Genomic DNA, 21,857 nt, shown 5'->3' on the forward strand with positions numbered 1-21,857 from the left:
TTGCTCACCACATTTAAGTATATTGGCCAAATTTTTTTATAGTTTTAGATAGTCCATTTTGCAGAGCAATTGACGCTTAGTATTTCGTAATAAAGACTGTTCTTGTTCGATCACTCTGCAAAATATCTGTGTCGCTAATTTGTTTCAAATATGTTAAAATAATTTTGAAAAAAATTAGAGACTATGCTGCTTGCAAATATTTTATTGTTTAAAAAAGGGATATTAAAAAATACCCTTTTTACAAGTTTGCGAATCTGGTACTTAGTTTAAAAAAATAATTTTAATGTAGTTTTGTGATTTTTAATAATTGTCGAAAGTAATGAATTCAGATTTTGTTTATTTATATTATTTGAAATTATTTTCTATTTATTTAAAATGTGATTTTTTTTTAAATCTTGTCAAATATATTCTGGATTTTGAAATTTAATTATTATTGTTTTTTTAATGTAAACGCCAATTTTAATTGACAAATAATATGTGCAAGTGGCAATAATTACATAATTATTTCAGCACCAAATTCTTATTTTTATTTTTAAAACATGACATCTTGAACATAAAAAGGAATTCCTGGACTTACTAGTCGAATATTTTGAGAAAAAGTGTTTTTTGACATTTTTGAGAACTGCTGGCCTATTCTGTAACGTTGACAGAAACGGTGGACAACTCGGTTCTGTCAAAAATCAAAATCAAATTTGTTTATTCAACATAGGAAAGTACTTTGTCGAAGTAAACCATCAAACTATATTTTTAATTTACTTTATCAGAGAAAAACTTGTCGAAAGTTAAGTTTACAATAAAATAACAGTCTAAAATGAATTGGATTTTGAATTTTGACAGTACGTAACAAACCGCACCGCACCGCACTCCACCGTTGTGTACCGCAGTTGTCAAAGTTATAAAATATGCCTACTGTATATTAAGTCCTATTTTCTTGGTGATGGATGGGTCTTATTATGTTTTTTTTCTAGGAAGGGTGTTTGGTTTTCAGTTACCTTCTAGCACAAGACTTTTTAGTCTGTGACTGACCTGTTTTTCTTGAATATTTGAATGTTTTTTTTTTTAATATTTGATTGTTTTTTTTTTAAGATTAGACTTGGTAGACTAGTAAAATTGTACAAAACATATTTGTTTTTTGTGAAAATTGTTGGATGCCCAGTATATTATTATAAATATCCTAAAAAATTCAAAATACTTATGTGATATAATTATAAATAAGTATATTAAACTTACAGGTATATTTTAGGGGGAAATATAAGCATATCAACATAAAAGATTTCTATATAAAATATTGAAATGTGGCTGCCAATATAATATACATTTTTATCTTTTTTACAAACAAAAAGACATAAAATATTTTTTGAATATTTTTTATGAAATGTATTTAAAATGTAGTCAAATGAATTGAACGGAATTTTTGAATTGAATTTTAACTAATAATGTGAAAAATAAAATTTTTCAAAAAATCTTAATGGCGGCTGCTATTTTAATGATAAATATAGATTAAAAATAAGCTCAGTAAAAGCTTTAATTTCATCAAGACTTTTCTATATATAACGAATAATAATTATAGAAAATAGAAAAGGTATTGTGAAGAATACATTCCATTTTGTATGTAATAAAAGGGTAAATAAGGACTATTTTTGTACGAAACGTAGACATTTAAAGTTGTAAATATTATTTTTAAGGCATAAATGTAATGAAATTTTTTGTTTATAATAAAATTATGGTAAAATACGCAGTGTACATTGTGTTCTTTATTTTAACCTTTTTCTTTTTTATGTTTACATTAATAATTTGAAAACAGGGGGTCGAAAAAAGCCACTTTGAAGAAATTCACTGAAAAAAGCAATATTGCTATTTGAAGCACTTACCCTTTTAGGCGCAAATGTCAAATTCCAATTCATCTAAAAAGCAATATTTGACATTCGCGCGATTAAAATTGCGTAATAGATTGTCCATTAATGGGTTCTGGGAAATCTACGTGAAAGCGGTGCCAAGGGGCCTCCGGTGTCTCCCAGGGGTGGTGTGGGGCCCTGGCCGGCTGATTCTGCATTCTCGACACCCTCTAACAAGTTCTTCAATGTCTTTACCAATGTTCCTCCAATAAACAAATGCTCGCGCTGAGTTTCATTTTCACAATACCCAAGTGCCTTGAAATGTCAAATTACATACCAACCACCGTTGCTTGTACGAATATTACTTGTCAAATATGGCCGTATCATCTCAATGTACCAGGAAGACAATAAACAGTAGGAGAAAATATCAGAAAATGCAATAGCAAAAAATGGTAAAAACATGGACATTTCGCAGCGAAACGCAAATGAAAGTACCAGGACAACATAGGCTAGTAGGAGTTCGTTAGTAAACAGCCGAGCACACTTGTCGGGAGCTGTCAGAACAATACCCGTCTCTTTCGCACTAGGCTGTATACTATCTCTCTGTCCTGTTCTCAAATCCGTCATCATAAACATGAGAATGTTAAAAAATTGCGGGTAGTTCAACATTTGGTTACTTGTCAACTTGACAGCAGCAGCCGTCAGACAATACACATCTCTTTCGCACTAGCCTTTATGCTATCTCTCTGTCCTGTTGTGAAAAATGGACTCGTCCACTGTTTCTTTGACATTTGTTTTTTTCTTCGCCCATTTAAGAACAGGCTAAGGTCATGAGGCCGTACTGCCAAACTAAACAACACTTCTAACGATATAATGCTCTCCTAGTACTCGATTACAAATATTCAACCTATACTGGCAGAAGATGTGCTCAAAATCGTTTTCTATATTATATTTTATTTAATCGATTTTAAAAATGGAATAATTCGAGTGCCATTTTCATTTTATTTTATAATTACTATATTTATGAATGCCGTTCGTGAAAACACTATTAAAATAAGTTAAAAACTAGTAGGACAAAGTTAAATAAAACACCAAATCTTAAAGCTTAAAGTTGGCTTAATATGTTATTTAGCCAGCAAAATTATACCGTATTAGTATACGTATTGTGTTTTCACGTTCAAATTGTCAATTTGTACTGAAATTAAATTTTTCATGGCCTGTAAAACGAGGCCAAAAACAAATTTTCACTATAAAACATCATAATTAACAGCCTACGCTCGTCCATTGCTGGAAAAAGTCCTCTCCTATGGCACTGAGCTCGGTTACTGAGCTCGGTTTTAGGATTTCCTCCTCCAGCCGCTGCCAGCCACCTTACGGATGTAGTCATACCATCCTATCCCAAGAGCGTCACACTACGTTTTCCAAGATACGGGTGTCCGGTCACGAGCATTAATGTATACACTTTGGTACCATGTCACATTAACTTTTTTGGCAAATTGATCTGTAAGTCTCACTAAATGACAAATATGTTAGTGCGACAGAGTCCTAAAGTGGGTACATGATATTGCTCATGACTGTCCACTCGAGAATCCGTCTTCCCCTACAATCTTATAAATCAGTTTCTTCTAAATTCGCAGCAAACCGCAGATGAAGTACCAGGACAACATAGGCTAGCAGGAGTTCGTTATTAAACAGCCGAGCACACTCTTGTCGGGAGCTGTCAGAACAATACACGTCTCTTTCGCACTTGGCTGTATACTATCTATCTGTCCTGTTCTCCAATCCGTCATCATAAACATGATAAAGTTAAAACATTGCGGGTAGTTCAACATTTGGTTACTTGTCAACTTGACAGCAGCAGCCGTCAGAACAATACACGTCTCTTTCGCACTAGCCTTTATGCTATCTCTCTGTCCTGTTGTGAAAAATGGACTCGCCCGCTGTTTCTCTGACATTTGTTTTTTATTCGCCCATTTAAGAACAGGCTAAGGTCATGAGGCCGTACTGCCAAATTAAACAACACTTCTAACGATGTATGCTCTCCTAGTACTCGATTACAAATATTCAACCTATACTGGCAGAAGATGTGCTCAAAATCGATTTCTTAAAAACGGTCATATTATATTTTATTTAATCGATTTTAAAAATGGAATAATTCGAGTGGACTAATGTTATGGGCGATAGGCAGATCCCTTATCACCATAAGGTTCATCATATCCATCTTTGGACTTCGTATCAACAGTGGCTGCAAGTTGTCTTTGATTACTTGTGGCTCTGCCCACCCCATTAGGGATTACGGGCGTGAGTTTATGTATGTATGTATGTATGTAATAATTCGAGTGCCATTTTCATTTTATTTTATAATTAAGATATTTATGAATGCCGTTCGTGAAAACACTAAAATAAGTTAAAAACTAGTAGGACAAAGTTAAATAAAACACCAAATCTTAAAGCTTAAAGTTGGCCTAAAATATGTTATTTAGCCAGCAAAATATACCGTATTAGTATACGTATTGTGTTTTCACGTTCAAATTGTCAATTTGTACTGCAATTACATTTATTATGGCCTGTGAAACGAGGCCAAAAACAAATTTTCACTGTAAAACATCATAATTAACAGCCTACGCTCGTCCATTGCTGGAAATAGTCCTCTCCTATGGCACTGAGCTCGGTTACTGAGCTCGGTTTTAGGATTTCCTCCTCCAGCCGCTGCCAGCCACCTTACGGATGTAGTCATACCATCCTATCCCAAGAGCGTCACACTACGTTTTCCAAGATATGGGTGTCCGGTCACGAGCATTAATATGTATACACTTTGGTACCATGTCACATTAACTTTTTTGGCAAATTGATCTGTAAGTCTCACTAAATAACAAATATGTTAGTACGATAGAGTCCTAAAGTGGGTACATGATATTGCTCATGACTGTCCGTCCACTCGAGAATCCGTCTTCCCCTACAATCTTATAAATCAGTTTCTTCTAAATTCGCAGCAAACCGCAGATGAAGTACCAGGACAACATAGGCTAGCAGGAGTTCGTTATTAAACAGCCGAGCACACTCTTGTCGGGAGCTGTCAGAACAATACACGTCTCTTTCGCACTTGGCTGTATACCATCTATCTGTCCTGTTCTCCAATCCGTCATCATAAACATGATAAAGTTAAAACATTGCGGGTAGTTCAACATTTGGTTACTTGTCAACTTGACAGCAGCAGCCGTCAGAACAATACACGTCTCTTTCGCACTAGGGTTTATGCTATCTCTCTGTCCTGTTGTGAAAAATGGACTCGCCCACTGTTTCTCTGACATTTGTTTTTTATTCGCCCATTTAAGGGCAGGCTAAGATCATGAGACCGTACTGCCAAACTAAACAACACTTCTAACGATGTATGCTCTCCTAGTACTCGATTACAAATATTCAACCTATACTGGCAGAAGATGTGCTCAAAATCGTTTTCTTAAAAACGGTCATATTATATTTTATTTAATCGATTTAAAAAATGGAATAATTCGAGTGCCATTTTCATTTTATTTTATAATTACTATATTTATGAATGCCGTTCGTGAAAACACTATTAAAATAAGTTAAAAACTAGTAGGACGAAGTTAAATAAAACACCAAATATTAAAGCTTAAAGTTGGCTTAAGTATGTTATTTAGCCACCAAAATATACCGTATTAGTATACGTATTGTGTTTTCACGTTCAAATTGTCAATTTGTACTGAAATTAAATTTTTCATGGCCTGTGAAACGAGGCCAAAAACAAATTTTCACTGTAAAACATCATAATTAACAGCCTACGCTCGTCCATTGCTGGAAATAGTCCTCTCCTATGGCACTGAGCTCGGTTACTGAGCTCGGTTTTAGGATTTCCTCCTCCAGCCGCTGCCAGCCACCTTACGGATGTAGTCATACCATCCTATCCCAAGAGCGATACACTACGTTTTCCAAGATACGGTGTCCACCCGAGAAACCATCTTCCCCTACAATCTCATAAATCAGTTTTTTCTAAACAGTACAACAGATTAATTCGCAGCAAACCGCAGATGAAGTACCAGGACAACATAGGCTAGCAGGAGTTCGTTATTAAACAGCCGAGCACACTTGTCGGGAGCTGTCAGAACAATACCCGTCTCTTTTGCACTAGGCTGTATACTATCTCTCTGTCCTGTTCTCAAATACGTCATCATAAACATGAGAAAGTTAAAATATTGCGGGTAGTTCAACATTTGGTTACTTGTCAACTTGACAGCAGCAGCCGTCAGAACAATACACGTCTCTTTCGTACTAGGGTTTATGCTATCTCTCTGTCCTGTTGTGAAAAATGGACTCGTCCACTGTTTCTTTGACATTTGTTTTTTTTCTTCGCCCATTTAAGAACAGGCTAAGGTCATGAGGCCGTACTGCCAAATTAAACAACACTTCTAACGATGTATGCTCTCCTAGTACTCGATTACACATATTCGAGCGGTTTGCTGGTCAAATTCTTAATCAAAAGATTTTTAATCGATTGAAAAAGAAATAAATTAAATCGACTGAGATTTTAATTACTTATCTTTTTTGTTCTGGACTTGTACATACATGGACAGATAATTCTTTTTTTTATTTCTTTTTATAAAAGAAAAGAAAACAATCAGTAGGAAAAAATTAAATAAAACATGGAAATTATTGAGCCTAAAGTATTTTATTTGACTAGCAAAATATTATGCCGTATTATACGTATTGTATATCCAAGTTGAAATTGTCCGTTTGTACTGAAATTACATTCTTAATGGCCTGTGAAACCAGGCCAAAATCCACAAATAATACGAATTCAACACAAAAATAACAATTTTCACTGTAAAACCGAGCCAGAAAATATTAAAAAAAAACAACTAACGCGATGGCGCTATTACACATTTTTATTCTGTAGGGTGTCAAAAAAGGTTCTTAATAATACCCACATTAGGGCGAAACGTTTTTTTTTATATTTTTGGTCTGGCTTTTAATTATTTTTTTAAACATCTTTATCCAGACTCAAAAAATTGTTTTTTTACAAATATTAAAAAAAGTATGATACAGCAATATTGTTTTTTTATATTTTGCATGTATTTTCAGTACAAACAAACATAACCTTATGTTATAATGAAGCACAGACTGTTAATTCTATAGTATACTAGAAACTGGACATTTTCACTATTCTTTAATTTTTTCGTGTCTTAGAATGATAAAAAAAATTACAATAAGTACAAGATGTTTAGTTCTATACATTGGACTTTTTTAACTGAAACTTTGCTATTGAACATAATAAGACGAAACAATTTGTTTTGGTTTTCCCCGAAGGGCAAGGCAAAGGGAACGATGCCCATACAGCCATGTCTTATGTATTTGTTTTCTTGATGACGATTAATGAAACGATGAAAAGTGATGACGATGAATGATGAAACCTAAACCTCCACCCTCGGCGCAGACTCCTACTCCGAACCCCAAACGAATTAACTCAAAAGTCCGCATAAACTTTCGAGTTATAAAGCGGCTTGTTGGCACGAAGCGAAAATAGATAGGTACACTTTGTTTATTGAATCAGATATAATAACACTATCGCGAATGTTTTCCGACTAACTTAATGCGATCATTAATCACAAAACAGCACTTCGTATTAATTGTTCAGATTATTCAATGAAGAAAGCAACCGTCCCGTTCCCGCCAAAAAGCCTTGCAATAGATAGTCTAATTTCAATCCAGGACAAAAAATATGGTCTGAATTATTACCAAGAGTGAAATTAATTGGAGGACATCGAGATTTTGTTGAAGTAAATCACAAGTCGCCGCGACTAAATGGTATTTCATAGTCTGCTCATTGGGAAACAGACGTGGCTTTAACTGTTATGTGGGCGGAAAGGTTCTCGAATGGCGACCACGTGTCGGACGACGCTCAGTAGATAGGCCGCTACAAGGTGGACCGACGATCTGGTGAAGGTCGCAGGAAGCCGCCGGATGCGGGCAGCGCAGGACCGATCGTCGTGGAGATCCTTGGGGGAGGCCTATGCCCAGCAGTAGGCGTCGTACTGATGATGATGATTAACTTTTATAATTATAACAATACGTAAGCTCATACTATATACCCAACTGGCCTAGGAATAGGTACTACCATCGCAAGATGAACTGAGTGACCGCGATTCACATTTATTTCATGTCATGTATGTGAAGACATTGGTGGAGGCTATTAGCCGTAAAGACACCGCTACCAACCCGCAGTGGAGCAGCGCGGTGGAGAATACTCCATACCTCCTAGTTGATTGAGGGGAGGCCTGTGCCCAGCAGTGGGACATTTATAGGCTGTTTATGTTAGTATGTATGTTTTTTTGTTTTTTTTTTTTAATTTTAAATGTCCAAGATACCAAAATAAACATCTTATACATATTAAAACAATAATTATAACAAGCCCTATGACATAGTAAAAAATATTGGCATTTTTATTCCAACCCACTTCTGTTCGATTGTATTGAATTCGATTTTTGTCTATATAAATGTAAAGATTAATTAAACATTTTAAAATATATAAATAATAACATATATAATGGCCCCGATTCCTGCAGACACCGCCTAATTTTATTTTAAGTTATATCCGTCATTTTCATATCCGTCGAAAAGGAAAGGGACGGATGATTCACAGCTCTTAATTTTAGGAAGAATGAGTAAATGAATGAATAACCCGGGCGAATCAAAAAGGTACGTCGCTGGTATGCAATCCGTTTGACGTGCTGTCTACTTAACTGTGTCGGGTTATTGACGGATGTAAAATTTTTAGATGGTTGGTTTAGATTTGTGCTTAAAATTGACGTGTGTTCCATAAATTTTATGCTTGTCGATTACCCGTCCCTTTCCTTTTCGGCGGATAAGAAAATGACAGATATAACTTAAAATAAAATTAGATGGTATTTACAGGAATTAGCACCATTATAAATATAAAAAATCCCCAACCCAAGCATTAACCTTGCTTCCTGGGGTTGCCTCATAAGTTTATGTTGCTTAAAACAAGAAATAAACACTTTTGTTATTTTTATTTTTTTATAAATGCCCCCTGTTCCGGTTCGTTCGTGGGAAAAAGGTTGGCCATTGCTATTTAGCGCGGTAATATGGCGACCGTTATGGGCAACTTTCCAATAACAGTGAGGGGCGGGTGATTATTTTTTAACAACTAAGATAATAATAATAAATACAGGGTGTTAGTGACACAGTATCGAAAACTAAGGGATGATTTGACGTCGCAAATGTATGAAAATTAAAATAATTTAAAAAACACTAAAATTTTCGTGAGTTTTGCGACGGAAAATTCCACTTGATGTTAAATCAGAATCACTGTCTGAATCATCTCTCTTTCAGTTTTCGGCACAATGTCTCTTACACCCTGTATATTGTTAAAGTATGACTGTATGAATTTGTAACTTTTAATAAAGCATTTTTTTTGTCATTACGGAATATTAACTCGGAAAAAGTAAGGTTCGATTCATTCAATTCGATTCGTTTTTTTATGCAATTTTGAAATATTGATTTATGTTTTATAGTTCATGGAAGACTATCTTAGACAATAGAACTATAAAATCTTTTTTTTTCATGATAATTTTTTTTTTTTACAATTTCAATACAATCGAATAATAGTGTTAAATATTCGTTTTAAAATTACAATTTATTACTACTAAGGTATACGTACAGTTATATTTATTATTTAATAATTATAAAAAATCTTTTTTTTTTCATCAATCCGAATTACGTATATCCGTTGCCTCGTATAACAGACGAAATCACTGACCTCCGATATAATATGGCGGACTTAAAAATGGCGAATTACATATCATGATTTTTTGGTTTACGAGACTGTTTTTTTACAAATGACGCATGATATTCATTTTAACACGAAGTGAAACAAGACAAATGATTCTAAATACTAAAATTACGTATGTTGGTATATAAATAAGACTTAATGTCAGATTTTTTTTTACAATACAGACGCCATTTTAATTTTACATGTCAGTCGCCATTAAGCATTTTATTTTTTAATTTTTACGTAATAGTCGCCATTTTCAAACCCCGCCAAATTGTAACCACATTAGCTAAAATAGAATGGAATACTGACAATTATTGCATAAGAATTTAAATACTGAGTTTTATACCTATTTATTTCTTATTTTTAGCCAACGTGGTCAACCAAGCACTTTACAGTTACGTCAAGCTATTCTACATAATTTGACGTGGATTCTCGACTTATTATATGAAAAAATAACTTTAAATTATGCTTAGATTTTTATATACGCATTTTCTCATTTCAGGGGGTTAAAAAATCCTCATCGAAGCAACAATGTGACTCTTTTAACCACCGCGATTAGTTGATTTAAATTGTAATAATTAGGTACTTACTCTGCATGCTTATGATGTTACCACTCAAAATGTTAATTTTAATTAAATTTTTCATTATCAATAAGTCGATATCTCACGCAATACTGATAGCATCATTCATTCAAATGTCAAAAAATTTACACCTAAACATTAAAAAAAATTGATTACTTTTTAATACATCTGACGTATACAGTTTTGAATCATTTTTTTTTTGAGTATACAATTTACTTGGATCGTATATTTAGGTCGTATAATCGTATTTAAAATTACACAGCGGATTAATTTTAACACTGGGAATTTCAGAAACAAATACTTTTGCAAATTCCTACCTTCTAATACGAAAAAAAGCGCAATTTTTTTTAACAGCCTTTTCCCAATGTAAAATAAAAACGCCGTATCACTTACGATAGTAAAATTCTAATATGGCTGCCTTAAAAAAAATAAACATAATTATACACAGTGAGTATATTATTTAAAACTTATTTTTTTTACAATTTAAATAAATACAATTTTTCTTGTGGACGGTTTTCTATAGTTTTTTCGTGGTTTGTGAAAATATCCTTAAGTCTATTTCATTCAGTCGGCTAAATGGAAGTCAAGACAAAAAAAAAACTTTTTTATTCACAACCCGGTGTATAAAAATTGACGAACGCTTGTTACGAAAATAAAAAGCGGAAAAAATGTAATGATCAAAATGTCCGGTTCTTGAAAAATAAGATTTTATAATTTTATGATTTTCAAAAATGAGGCTTAGTTGAATAAACACGACTTCTCTATTACAAATACAACAACGAATTATGTACTTGACTTTTCTAAAGTCAGCTCTATTTTTACTGCCCAGGATGGGCAGTAAAGTAGTCTAAAGTAGTAGTCTCGACGTAGTAGTTAAAAAAAAAACAATCGATAAAAAACCCATTTAACAATCTTTTGCCTACATAAATACAAAAATATAAATCACCAAAACCTTTAATTTAAAGTAAAACCAATAAAAAAAAAACTACATTAAAAACCGCGTTACATCAAACAAGGCTCTATTGCGTAAGGCCTTTGCCGACAAAATTAAAAAGAAACAATTGAAAATGGCCACGACTCGAAAATTTCTAACCTAAAAATCGTGTTTATTCATCTACCCTTTGCAAGGAAATACAACCTATTATAACTAAATAGATGGATTATTTTTAAGTTTTTCAATTTTATACTTAATAGTGAGGTATGGTTTACGTATACATGGTCTTATCCTACGTGCTAAGTACTGAAATATTGCCTGGCTGAATAGTTTGAGAGCACTGGCGAATAGTACCTGCCTTTGCCTACAATAGATAGTTAAAAAAACATGGTATCCATAGACCATTTTTTTTTTTGTTTTGGTTTTCCCCGAAGGGTAAGGCAAAGGGAACTATGCCCATACAGCCATGTCTGACGTATTTTTTTTCTTGATGATTAATGAAATGATGAAAGGTGATGATGATGAAACCTAAGCCCCCACCCTCGGAGTAGACTCCTACTCCGAACCCCGAACGAATTAACTCAAAAGTCCGCATAAACTTTTGAGTTATGAAGCGGCTTCCTGACACGAAGCGAAAATAGGCAGATACACTTTGTTTATTGAATACTCCAATATAATAACACTCGCGAATGTCTTCCGACTAACTTAATGCGATCATTAACCACAAAACACCACTTCGTATTAATTATTTAGATTATTCAATGAAGAAAGCAACTGTCCCGTTCCCGTCTCCCGCCAAAAAGCCGTATCCATAGACCATGGTATAATAAAACAAGGTATGCTCACTCGTATTTTTTTTCAATTCCATTTTTGAAGTATGGCTTCTGTCATTTTTGATGCTCACTCGTACGAAAACCCGCCATTGCTAGACGTTTGATGACGTAAGTGTTACCACTGTGTTACCAATAGATTGGTATCTCCAACATTCCAAGGACGTACATTTTATTGTTGAAAATTAAGTGAATTACTGACTAATGTATTTAATTACTATTACATATATATAAGAAAACTAGATGCCGCGTGGTTCGCTCGCTGCAAGCAGCTCGCGTGTCCTGTATTAGTTCGAAACTTTGTATGGCGGCCATATTGTTTTTTTTTACCGGCAATTGTATTCGACCAAGATTTTAATAGGTCTCATGAAAACCAAAACGTTCCAGGTGTATATGTTTGCCAGGCCGTAGGGTGCCCCCTGATGCGGAGCAGTTTTCAAAGATGACGTTCCGATCACACCCCTATACATCATTTTTACCTCTGAGACATTTTCTGGAAAAACGAAAATTTGTATGGCGGCCAGTTTTTTTTTCACCGGCGATAAAATTTGACTAAGATTTTAATGAAAATATTAAAACTGTAAGTAAATCTTTTACTAAAAGTTAAAAACGTCAAAAAACATTAGTCGTTGGTAATTTTTTTTTTACAAAATGGCAACGGAGGGTGAGATGACGTCAGCTGGGCTAACCTTGAAATGTTAGCTGTCACTTTTGAGCATACCTGGTTTTATTATATAGGTGGGGAGCGGAGAGTTGCCGTATACTATACGTGGCATTATTCCTTAATCTATGCCACAACTAAAAAACGGGAATGTAGAAGCTTCTCTAAAACCCAGGCAACAATTTCAGTACTTTTTTAGCTAAAAATTGCTTAAAATTAGAGTATACCAAACGTATATGTCTTTTATTTTTTTTATTTGTGACATGGGATTTGTCATGGTACTCAGACTATAATGCATAATTTCAATCTTTTCAGGTTACGTTCCTCAAAAACCATATAAATGGCGCTGTAAAGATGTTCCTTCGTTTAACCGAAGTTAAACGAAGGAACATCTCGCACATTTTTTTCTTTGTTTTTGGGTGTAAATGATGACCCTTGTTATTACACCCAGGCACAATTACATCTTCCACCCATTTTATTCTGATCAAAATAAAGAGAAGCAATATAGGTAGCAACAGGTTGGCCGCTGCAAGGATAATCTTTGCAGGTGGGGATATCTGGTTGATGGTTGCGATGATTGCGAGTGTGGAGTATCACCACAAACTATGGCTCACCTTTTGTGCTGTCCTAAGTGCCCTAACACCTGCACTATTAAAGACCTTTACGAAGCCACTGACAATGCCGTAAGCGTGGCCAATTATTGGTCAGCAAAAATTTAGTATCGATCGCCATCGACTCGCAAAGAAGAAGGTAGCAACTTAATTATATACATGTTGTAATTCAAATATCAAGCAACAATTATTTTTATATATGCTTCTGCCTTTACTTTGTATTTTGGAATAATTATGTACCCGAATAATGAGAAAGTAGGTAATTATCACTTTAAAGCTGCACAACGCCATCTACATTGTTTTTGGTGAACGTAGCCTGTAAAGTCACTCATTGATACGTTTTGAGATGATTTCGAAAACGATAATATTGTATTTAAAATTCAAAAGTGTTTTCAACATTTACTTTTCACAATTTTGGTTCTACAAGCGATCTTAAAATTAGAAATTAGTGCATTTTTAGTTTGACAGATGGCTGAGGAAAGAGAGGCCTTTGCCCAGCATTGGGATTAGTTCTAAAACTAGTTTTATCTCTGTCTCGCACTCGTAGTAAGTGAAGGACGGTACTATTCCACCACCTTGCAAATAAAAAATAAACCAGGGATGAACGTGGGTTCAAGTATTTGACAGCCAAGCAAAGCTCAGTCGAATTGTATGATAATTGGATTCAGTTTTTCGTGGCTGTCAAATACTTAAAACCCACGTTTACCCCTGGTTTATTTTTTATTTGTAAGAGTTATTAAGTGTAGGTGGCAAATCAGCCACTTTATATAACCCTGCGGGCGAGTTGTCCCCTTTTATATTTTTTTTGTAGTCAACTCGCCTGAAACACTTCACTGAGTTTACTTCGACCAAAGAAGGAAGCGGTATTCTGTTACAAAATTTTAGTTTGGACTACAAAAAATATGAAGTGTAAACTGGCCCACAGACCTGTTATTATGTGGGCGACATGCCCCCTAAGCCTATTTTTAGTGCTGTCACACTAAATAAAAATTATGTTTTGTCTGCAAATTGACATCTTAAATGGCCGGAAGCCACCAATGAGTGAAACGAACGCGCGTGGATTATCTATCTCGCTTACACTTAGGCGTCAGGCACACACTAAGCATGACATTGTTGTATAGTGCCCGGAGTATGTAACTCGGAGTATGTAGTTTTCGACCTATTTAGCTCTAGACGTTGATAACCTTCTTTTTTGAAGTCGGTTTAAAATCAGATTGCTTGTAAAACCAAAATGTTCATATATACCGTACCAATTACCACCCTAATGCATACTCTGTTGTATGGGAGGGAAGTGCTCTGAGGGCTGGTCCTCCTGAGGGTCGTGCTCGTCGCCGGAGGGGTCGCCCTCCTGGTCCTCATCCTCTGAGGAGGAGAGGAGGCCTGCAACAGAGAGGGCTTTGTACACACGAGGGGATCTGGAGCATACTAGACCACGCTGCTCCACCGCAGGTTGTTGGGGGTTTGCACGGCTTAACGTGCCATCCGAAGCACGGAATCATCTTACTTTTTCAGACAATCAGGTGATTCAAGCCTACAAGTCTTTACCAAACAAAGGACAGTCTCACAAAGTGATTTCCGCAATTTCCCCATCGGAAATCGAAACCGGATCTACAGTTCGTGACCACGGAAGTTATGTGTGTTATTATGGTGATTATAAATATATAAATAATAGTATTTTATGCAACAGTTGTATAAGAAGGGTCAAAAAATGCGAGTGGCGTGAGTTGCGATGTGAGCCTTGGCGAACATCGCAATAAGAGACGCCACGAGCATTTTTTGACCTAGTTATACAACGTTGCATACAATACTTTTTCTACGACGACGTAATTTTAAACGAAACATAAAAATTTTCCAATTTATTTTCCAACGCGCGGGAAAATGGCGGCAAATGTATACTTTTTTTTTATAGTATATCTATGGCACCAAACAAAGTAAAGGTGCCAGTTTCCAGGTCAAAAAAAAACAACAACAATGCTTTTTTTTTAGAAAAAAGTATACATTTGCCGCCATTTTCCCGCGCGTTGGTAAATAAATTGGAAAATTTTTGTGTTTCGTTTAAAATTACGTCGTCGTAGAAAAAGTATTGTATGCAACGTTGTATAACTAGGTCAAAAAATGCTCGTGGCGTCTCTTATTGCGATGTTCGCCAAGGCTCACATCGCAACTCACGCCACTCGCATTTTTTGACCCTTCTTATACAACTGTTGCATAAAATACTATTACAATATAGGATACTACTGCACGTGTATCCGAACGGCATTAAAAACAAATGAACAAATGAATGTATTAATTTACCAGCTGTGAACTGCGGGTTGGTAAGAGCGTCAGGCCAATACCGCTTGCTTATCGACGAGCCGTTTTTGCTCTTCTTACCACCTGCAATAAAGAGGGAAAAAAATAATTAATAACGTTATTTTATTTAAAAGATCAAAGAATAATTAGGTAACAATAATTTAAAAACAATGAGACGACGCATCCACCACAGGGTTTGTTTGTTAAGACGATAAAATATAAATACTATTTCCATACTCGTATACACTTGGAAAAATTAAAATCATTGCTTACCTGCCTAGACATGTCGTGTACCTGCCTAGACGTTTCGGAATTTTCCATTTTGGGACGAATTATCCGCCTTGGGACGAATAATCCGTCGTGGGACTAATTTTTCGTCTTGGGACGAATTTTCCACCTTGGATTGCATTATCCGTCGTGGGGCGAACCTTATCTTGGGACGCATTATCCGTCGTGGGACGAATCTTATCTTGGGATAAATTTTCCGTTTTGGAACGTATTTTCCGTCTTGGGACGAATTTTCCGTCTTAGGACGAATATTCCGTCTCGGGACGAATGCTCCGTCCTGGTACGAACTTTCCGTCTTGGGATGAATGTTCCGTCTTGGGATGAATTTTCCGTCTTGGGACGAAATATCCGTTTTGAAACGAATGTCCGATCTTGGGGCAAATTGATGATGAATAAAGAATCTACTTACCAGGCTTGTCAGCACAGTCCAGCATGGGCTGCAGGATACGGCGGCGCGCGTTGATGAACCAGTTATTGACTTGCAGCAGCGTCAGCCGCGTCTGCGCGGCCAGGGTGCGCTTCTCCTCCTCTGTGGGGTAGGGGTGCTGGAAGGAGACATTATATTGGTTAATATAAGTTAGAGACCTGAGGGTCAAAAAAGGTCAAATCAGTTCAAAATCAAAAATATCTTTATTCAGTAGGTAACATAGTTACACTTGATCGGACAATCGAACGTCTCATCCACCTAAAACTACTGCAGCTTCTCACAACCTGTATAGCCGGGGAAAAGAAGCTGCAAGAAAAACCTCGGCACAAACCCTAGACGTTCTTTAAAAAATAACAGAAAATATTGTTATACAATTGAGTAATTTAGCTGCCTAATATCAATTCTCAGACAGTTAATCCCATGCATTCATATCTTCTAAATAATCACTAACTTTATAATAAAAGGTTATTATAAAGTTAGTGATTATTTAGTTAGTGACAAAAAAGGTTTTGTAAAGTTTGTTAGCAGTTGAAAGGCAAATTCTGAATGTCAATGGGAATCTTATTGTAAAAACGTATATTTTAAACGTAAATCTATACATTGCCCCTTAAAAGATTTAGTAATCTTATGTAATCGACTTACTTGTAAAGCAAGTTTATTTTTATTCCTGGTATTAACAATGTGCCGATCGCTATTTTTTGCAAATAATCCTATATGTTTTTTTACATATATTAAGTTTTCAAAGATATATTGTGATGCCAACGTTAAAATAGTAATTTCTTTAAATTTCTTACTTTTTCTAAAAGTCAAAACACGAAGTAACTATGGAATTTAAAAAAAAAACTGTAAAAAGCAAACTGTGACGTCATAGAGAAACGTAAGAAAATGACGCACATATTATTGCGTTTTTCTTGATTAAGGTGATGTGTTTCAGTCAGCTAGGTAACGCTGCGTCAGTAGATGGCGTTACTTCTGCAGTTTTCGTATTTTTTTCCATTTATTCGTTTAGTGTTGAGTTCTGACCCAGTGAAATGTTAGGTGGCGAAATCTTACATACATTATCTTTAAGTTAAGCTACAATTTTGAAGTATTTACTGAAGATATCATATTGAAACATTGCATCAAAAGTTGGTGTCATTTCAATTTGTGTACAAACACGAAGCTGTCACACACACATGCGAACTAGGTTAGCTATTAAAAGAGATGCATAATTTGAAGTCTACTTCTAACTTCTAAATGGCGCATTTGGTAAAGCAGTAGCCGCCATTCTTAAGGTTCACGGTTCAAACCCAACTGCATGTTTTAATTGTTTTTACTTTTTGTATTTTTTTTTACAATTGAATTTGGCGAACCCGTCTATTTGTTACGGAATTTTCAAAAAGTATCACTTTTACCAATAATATTATAATTAAGTATACAATAATTTACTTTGCACTAAAGTACCTTCCGTAATTTCCGTATTTTTTATTTTGTAAAATTCTAATAGGCATTAATCGCATCAGTGAACATGCGGCTAACTAAAAAACTACTGAACGGATTTTCATACGGTTTTCACCAATGAGTAGAGTGATTCATGGGCGTGCTTTAGGGTTTATAATTTATACAAGTATTTTTTTTGTATAAAATGGTTCAAAAATGATGATGAATGTCAAACATAATTATCGTTACAAATATAGCCGACTTGGAGCTTTCGGCGAAAACGCTGCCTGAGCCCATTGAGATATAACAAAACAACGTATGGTTGAATTGTTCCTTTTTTGTAGGTATACCGAAAAGTCCACAATATGTCATAATAATTATATTGTGTATAAAGAATTGTGTATATGTATTGTATGATTTTACAAATAACGATCACAGTACAGTAATAATAAGGTAGATTTTTCCTAAATTGCGTAGGTTCAAACTTTGTCGCATCGCGTTTGAAAGATGTAATAGCGCTTCAGGACGTCCCGCAAGCACGGCGCTGATGTCGCAGTATCCGCATATAATTATTATGACTTGTCATTTAGTTCCAATAAAATCCGCGGGACTTCATACGTATGTCAGTGACAGCTGGTGATAGCATGCGGGACACTTAGCACCTAATCGAATTCTATGTTGTTTTCGCGCCCAGTCCAGACGACTCACAGCGCATTTCTGGACATATATTTACGCGTGGTGTTTATTGTTAGGTTAGTTAGTTCAGGTTAGGACGTCTTTTTATAACGAGGACGTTAAAAAAAGACGAGGCTGGGACGTATTGAAGTAGTATTTCCATATATACGCGGCCTGAAATGGGCTGTTTCGGGGACCTGAACTGGTTGCTGTCGAACTTATTATCACGTTTTCTTGATTAAAATTCATAAATAAGTCAAATAGAAAAAAGAAAAAAGATTTTATTTAGTTTTAGATCTGTCAAGATGTCTGTGATGTTTGTTTATTATACATAAGAACTTCAAAATTTATCTTATTTTTTTTCCCAAAGGGCAAGGCAAAGGGAACTATGAACATACAGCCATGTCTTGTGTTTTTTTTCTTGATGATGATTAATGAAATGATGAAACCTAAGCCCCACCCTCGGAGCAGACTCCTACTCCGAACCCCAAATGAAGTAAGCGGCTTGTTGGCGCAAAGCGAAAATAGATAGGTACACTTTGTTTATTGAATATTTCGATTTAATAATACTATCGGGAATGTTTTCCGACTAATGTGATCATTAACCACAAAACACCACTTCGTATTGATTATTTAGATTATTCAATGAAGAAAGCAACCTTCCCGTTCCCGTTTCCACCAAAAAGTCCGCGGCAAAGAGAATATAAATAAATCTGTATGTTGGATGGAAAAACAATTAATTATAAATGACTACTATTTAGGCCGGCAAATGCAACAACTTCTTTTTTGATTTGGTTTTCCCCGAAGGGTAAGGCAAAGGGAACTATGCCCATACAGCCAATTCATTTTATGTATTGATTTTTTATTATAATATATGTCCTCTTTTAAAACACGGTATTTACCCATTATTTAAAAATGTTTAAATAAGATACGTTATTACAAAAATATTTTTCCAATATTCCTTTTCTCAGATTGTAGTATTTTTAGTTTTTTATTTATATTTATTCTCTTCATACAAAATCTCTTTATAAATTGTCACTGACATTCTATTACACTTGTCAAGTAGTCAAAGCCTTTAGAAAAAAAAAACTATCACGCACACAAACTAACATTGACACCTCTACACGCTCAGCAAATACACTGTAATCTGCACCACTACAAATGTAGAATTGATCAAAATTGAGGGTCTGAAATATGGTACTTCTCGTATTCGGACCCTAAATTTTTGTTAGTTTGCGAAAATAATACACCAAAATATTACTATTTATCGGTTTTATAACAATATTCCTCTATCCGTTTTCCTGTAGCACTGCATCAACTTTTGTATGGAAAACGAATCACCTTAAATCTCAAAAATAAGTTAAACTGAGAAATAAGGCCTAAACCAATGATTGACGAATTTGTTTTAGAATTCATGTTTGGATCATAAAAAAATAATAATAATAATAAAAAAGTTTATTTAGGTAAAATCTACGACACACATATACATTTACAACATGAAAATATACACACATTACATTAATATTCAGTGGGAAAACATAAAGGTATATGGGTGCCGCAGTTCACCAAAAAAGGCCAGGGTTCAGTGAAAATTTACCCAGAGGGCAACACTGATTTTCAACCCACGCCGATCGGTGAAAAAATAAATGATTCTCACGTGCTCAGCGGTGAAGGAAAACATCGGGAGGAAACCCACATTCCCGAGAAATGCATTTTCGGAGGTATGTGACCTAACCTTTATTGGTTGGTTGGAAGGTCAGACAGGCAGTCGCTACTGTAAAAAACCGGACCTGTCAAATCTTCAGGTTTCTTCTTACCTTTGAAGGGTTTGCTCTTGGCCCCAGACTTGCCCGAAGGCATTGACGAGGCCTGAGATAACTACTTAACCTTGGCCTTTAAACCACCCGGAATACAGAAGACGGGAGAGAATTGCACTCCTCAGGTTAGATAAGCGGACCTTGTGAAAAACGGGATAATGCTAGGGGGATGACGTCCGCCCTGTAGTTCTGAGCGTAAGAATAGGGCTACGGTACCCCCTGTGTAGGAGCCCGTTCTTAGTTTAAGTCTGAACACCCACTTCTCTTAATACAGGGTGTTAGTGACATCGTAACGAATACTCAGAGGGATGATTCAGACCATGATTCTGAGTTAATATCAAGTGGAATTTTCCGTCGCAAAATTCATGTTTTTTTTAGTTTTTTTAAATTATTTTCAATTCTATACTTTTGCGATGGAAAATTCCACTTGATATTAACTCAGAATAATCAGCTGAATCATCCCTCTCAGTATTCGTTACGATGACACTTACACCCCATACAAGTACATACAGTAGCCATACAAGTAGGTAGTGGTGTTAGTGACACTGTAACGAATACTGAAGGGGATGATTCAAACCATGATTCTAAGTCGATATCAAGTGGAATTTCCTGTCGGGGAAGTCATGAAAATTTTAGAGCTTATTTAAATTATTTTCCGGTCCATACTTTTGCGACGAAAATTCCACTTGATATCAACTTAGAATTATGGCCTGAATCATCTCTCAAAGTTTTCGTTACGATGTCACTAACACCCTGTATAGTTGACAAGGTAAGTTAATGAAAGATGCGAGTGCAATATAAGACGATAATTATTCAGTTATTTAGTTTACAAGATAGAATTAAGGTAGAGTATCGCTTACGTTGAGATTAGTTATTACACTAAAGATTACTAAGTAAGTGAAATAGTCACGCAGCCTGAAAGTAGGTTGTGCGTGACGTAGGTAAATTCTGTGCGGTTCGAGACCGTACACCCTGCCTGTCGTAAGAGGCGACCGAAAGGGGACACTAGGGATCGTGCGTGGTAAGGGTGGGGGCCTGAACCGCTCATCACACGGTCTCCGGGAGGGACGGCAATGCGACATGGCCTCGCATTGCTGTAAAACTGGGATGGCGTTGGGGTGGGGATCTAAAGCAAGTGCGAGGGAACCACCAGTGCGTTCGACAGAGATCCCGGAGCTTCCCGACATGCACAGCAGAGGGCCACCGGAGGGGTTTTAGTCGGTAAGAGTCCGAGATAACCTCGTCGCTCCCCCGGGTGGCGAAGCATCCATGAGGATTTCCCCTTCGTTACCAAAAAAAAAAGGGGGATGATGTATTGAAACAATCTTCTTCATCTATCGTGTGGGTTGTGAGGTGGAGTACCAACCTCACCAACCCTGGTGTCAGGGTTACTATTGAGTCGCCAGAGGCCCCTGACATGGCTCATGTAACGACTACTTACTTACTTAATCAGTAAGTAGTAACCGGGACCAACGGCTTTACGTGCCTTCCGAAGCACAGATCATCTTACTTTTTGGACAATCAGGGGCCTGTTTAATAAAACTTACAATTGTAAATTACAATGACAATTTGATGTACATTGCGGAGTGTGTGATCACGAATATTTTGCAGTTTCATATTAGCTACGCAATGAACATCAAATTGTCGTTCTAATTTACAATTGTAAGTTTTATTAAA

At 35.7% G+C, this 21,857-nt stretch overlaps 1 protein-coding gene across 2 annotated transcripts in view; it reads right to left on the bottom strand.

Moving 5' to 3' along the window:
• Window positions 1-6,503: 6,503 nt before the first annotated feature.
• LOC126379228 (homeobox protein PKNOX2-like) overlaps window positions 6,504-21,857 on the bottom strand; it is a 54,041-nt gene continuing 38,687 nt past the window's right edge. For both annotated transcript variants that reach the window (XM_050027919.1, XM_050027920.1), the window contains exons 9-11: window positions 16,252-16,387; window positions 15,558-15,638; window positions 6,504-14,642 (exon numbers count right to left, since the gene is read on the bottom strand). In XM_050027919.1, the coding sequence (XP_049883876.1) occupies window positions 14,524-14,642; window positions 15,558-15,638; window positions 16,252-16,387 (336 nt within the window). In that variant the 3' untranslated portion in view covers window positions 6,504-14,523. The remainder of the gene's footprint in view (window positions 14,643-15,557; window positions 15,639-16,251; window positions 16,388-21,857) is intronic.

This window comes from Pectinophora gossypiella, chromosome 28, assembly GCF_024362695.1.
Source record: "Pectinophora gossypiella chromosome 28, ilPecGoss1.1, whole genome shotgun sequence".
Taxonomy (NCBI): Eukaryota; Metazoa; Arthropoda; class Insecta; order Lepidoptera; family Gelechiidae; genus Pectinophora; species Pectinophora gossypiella.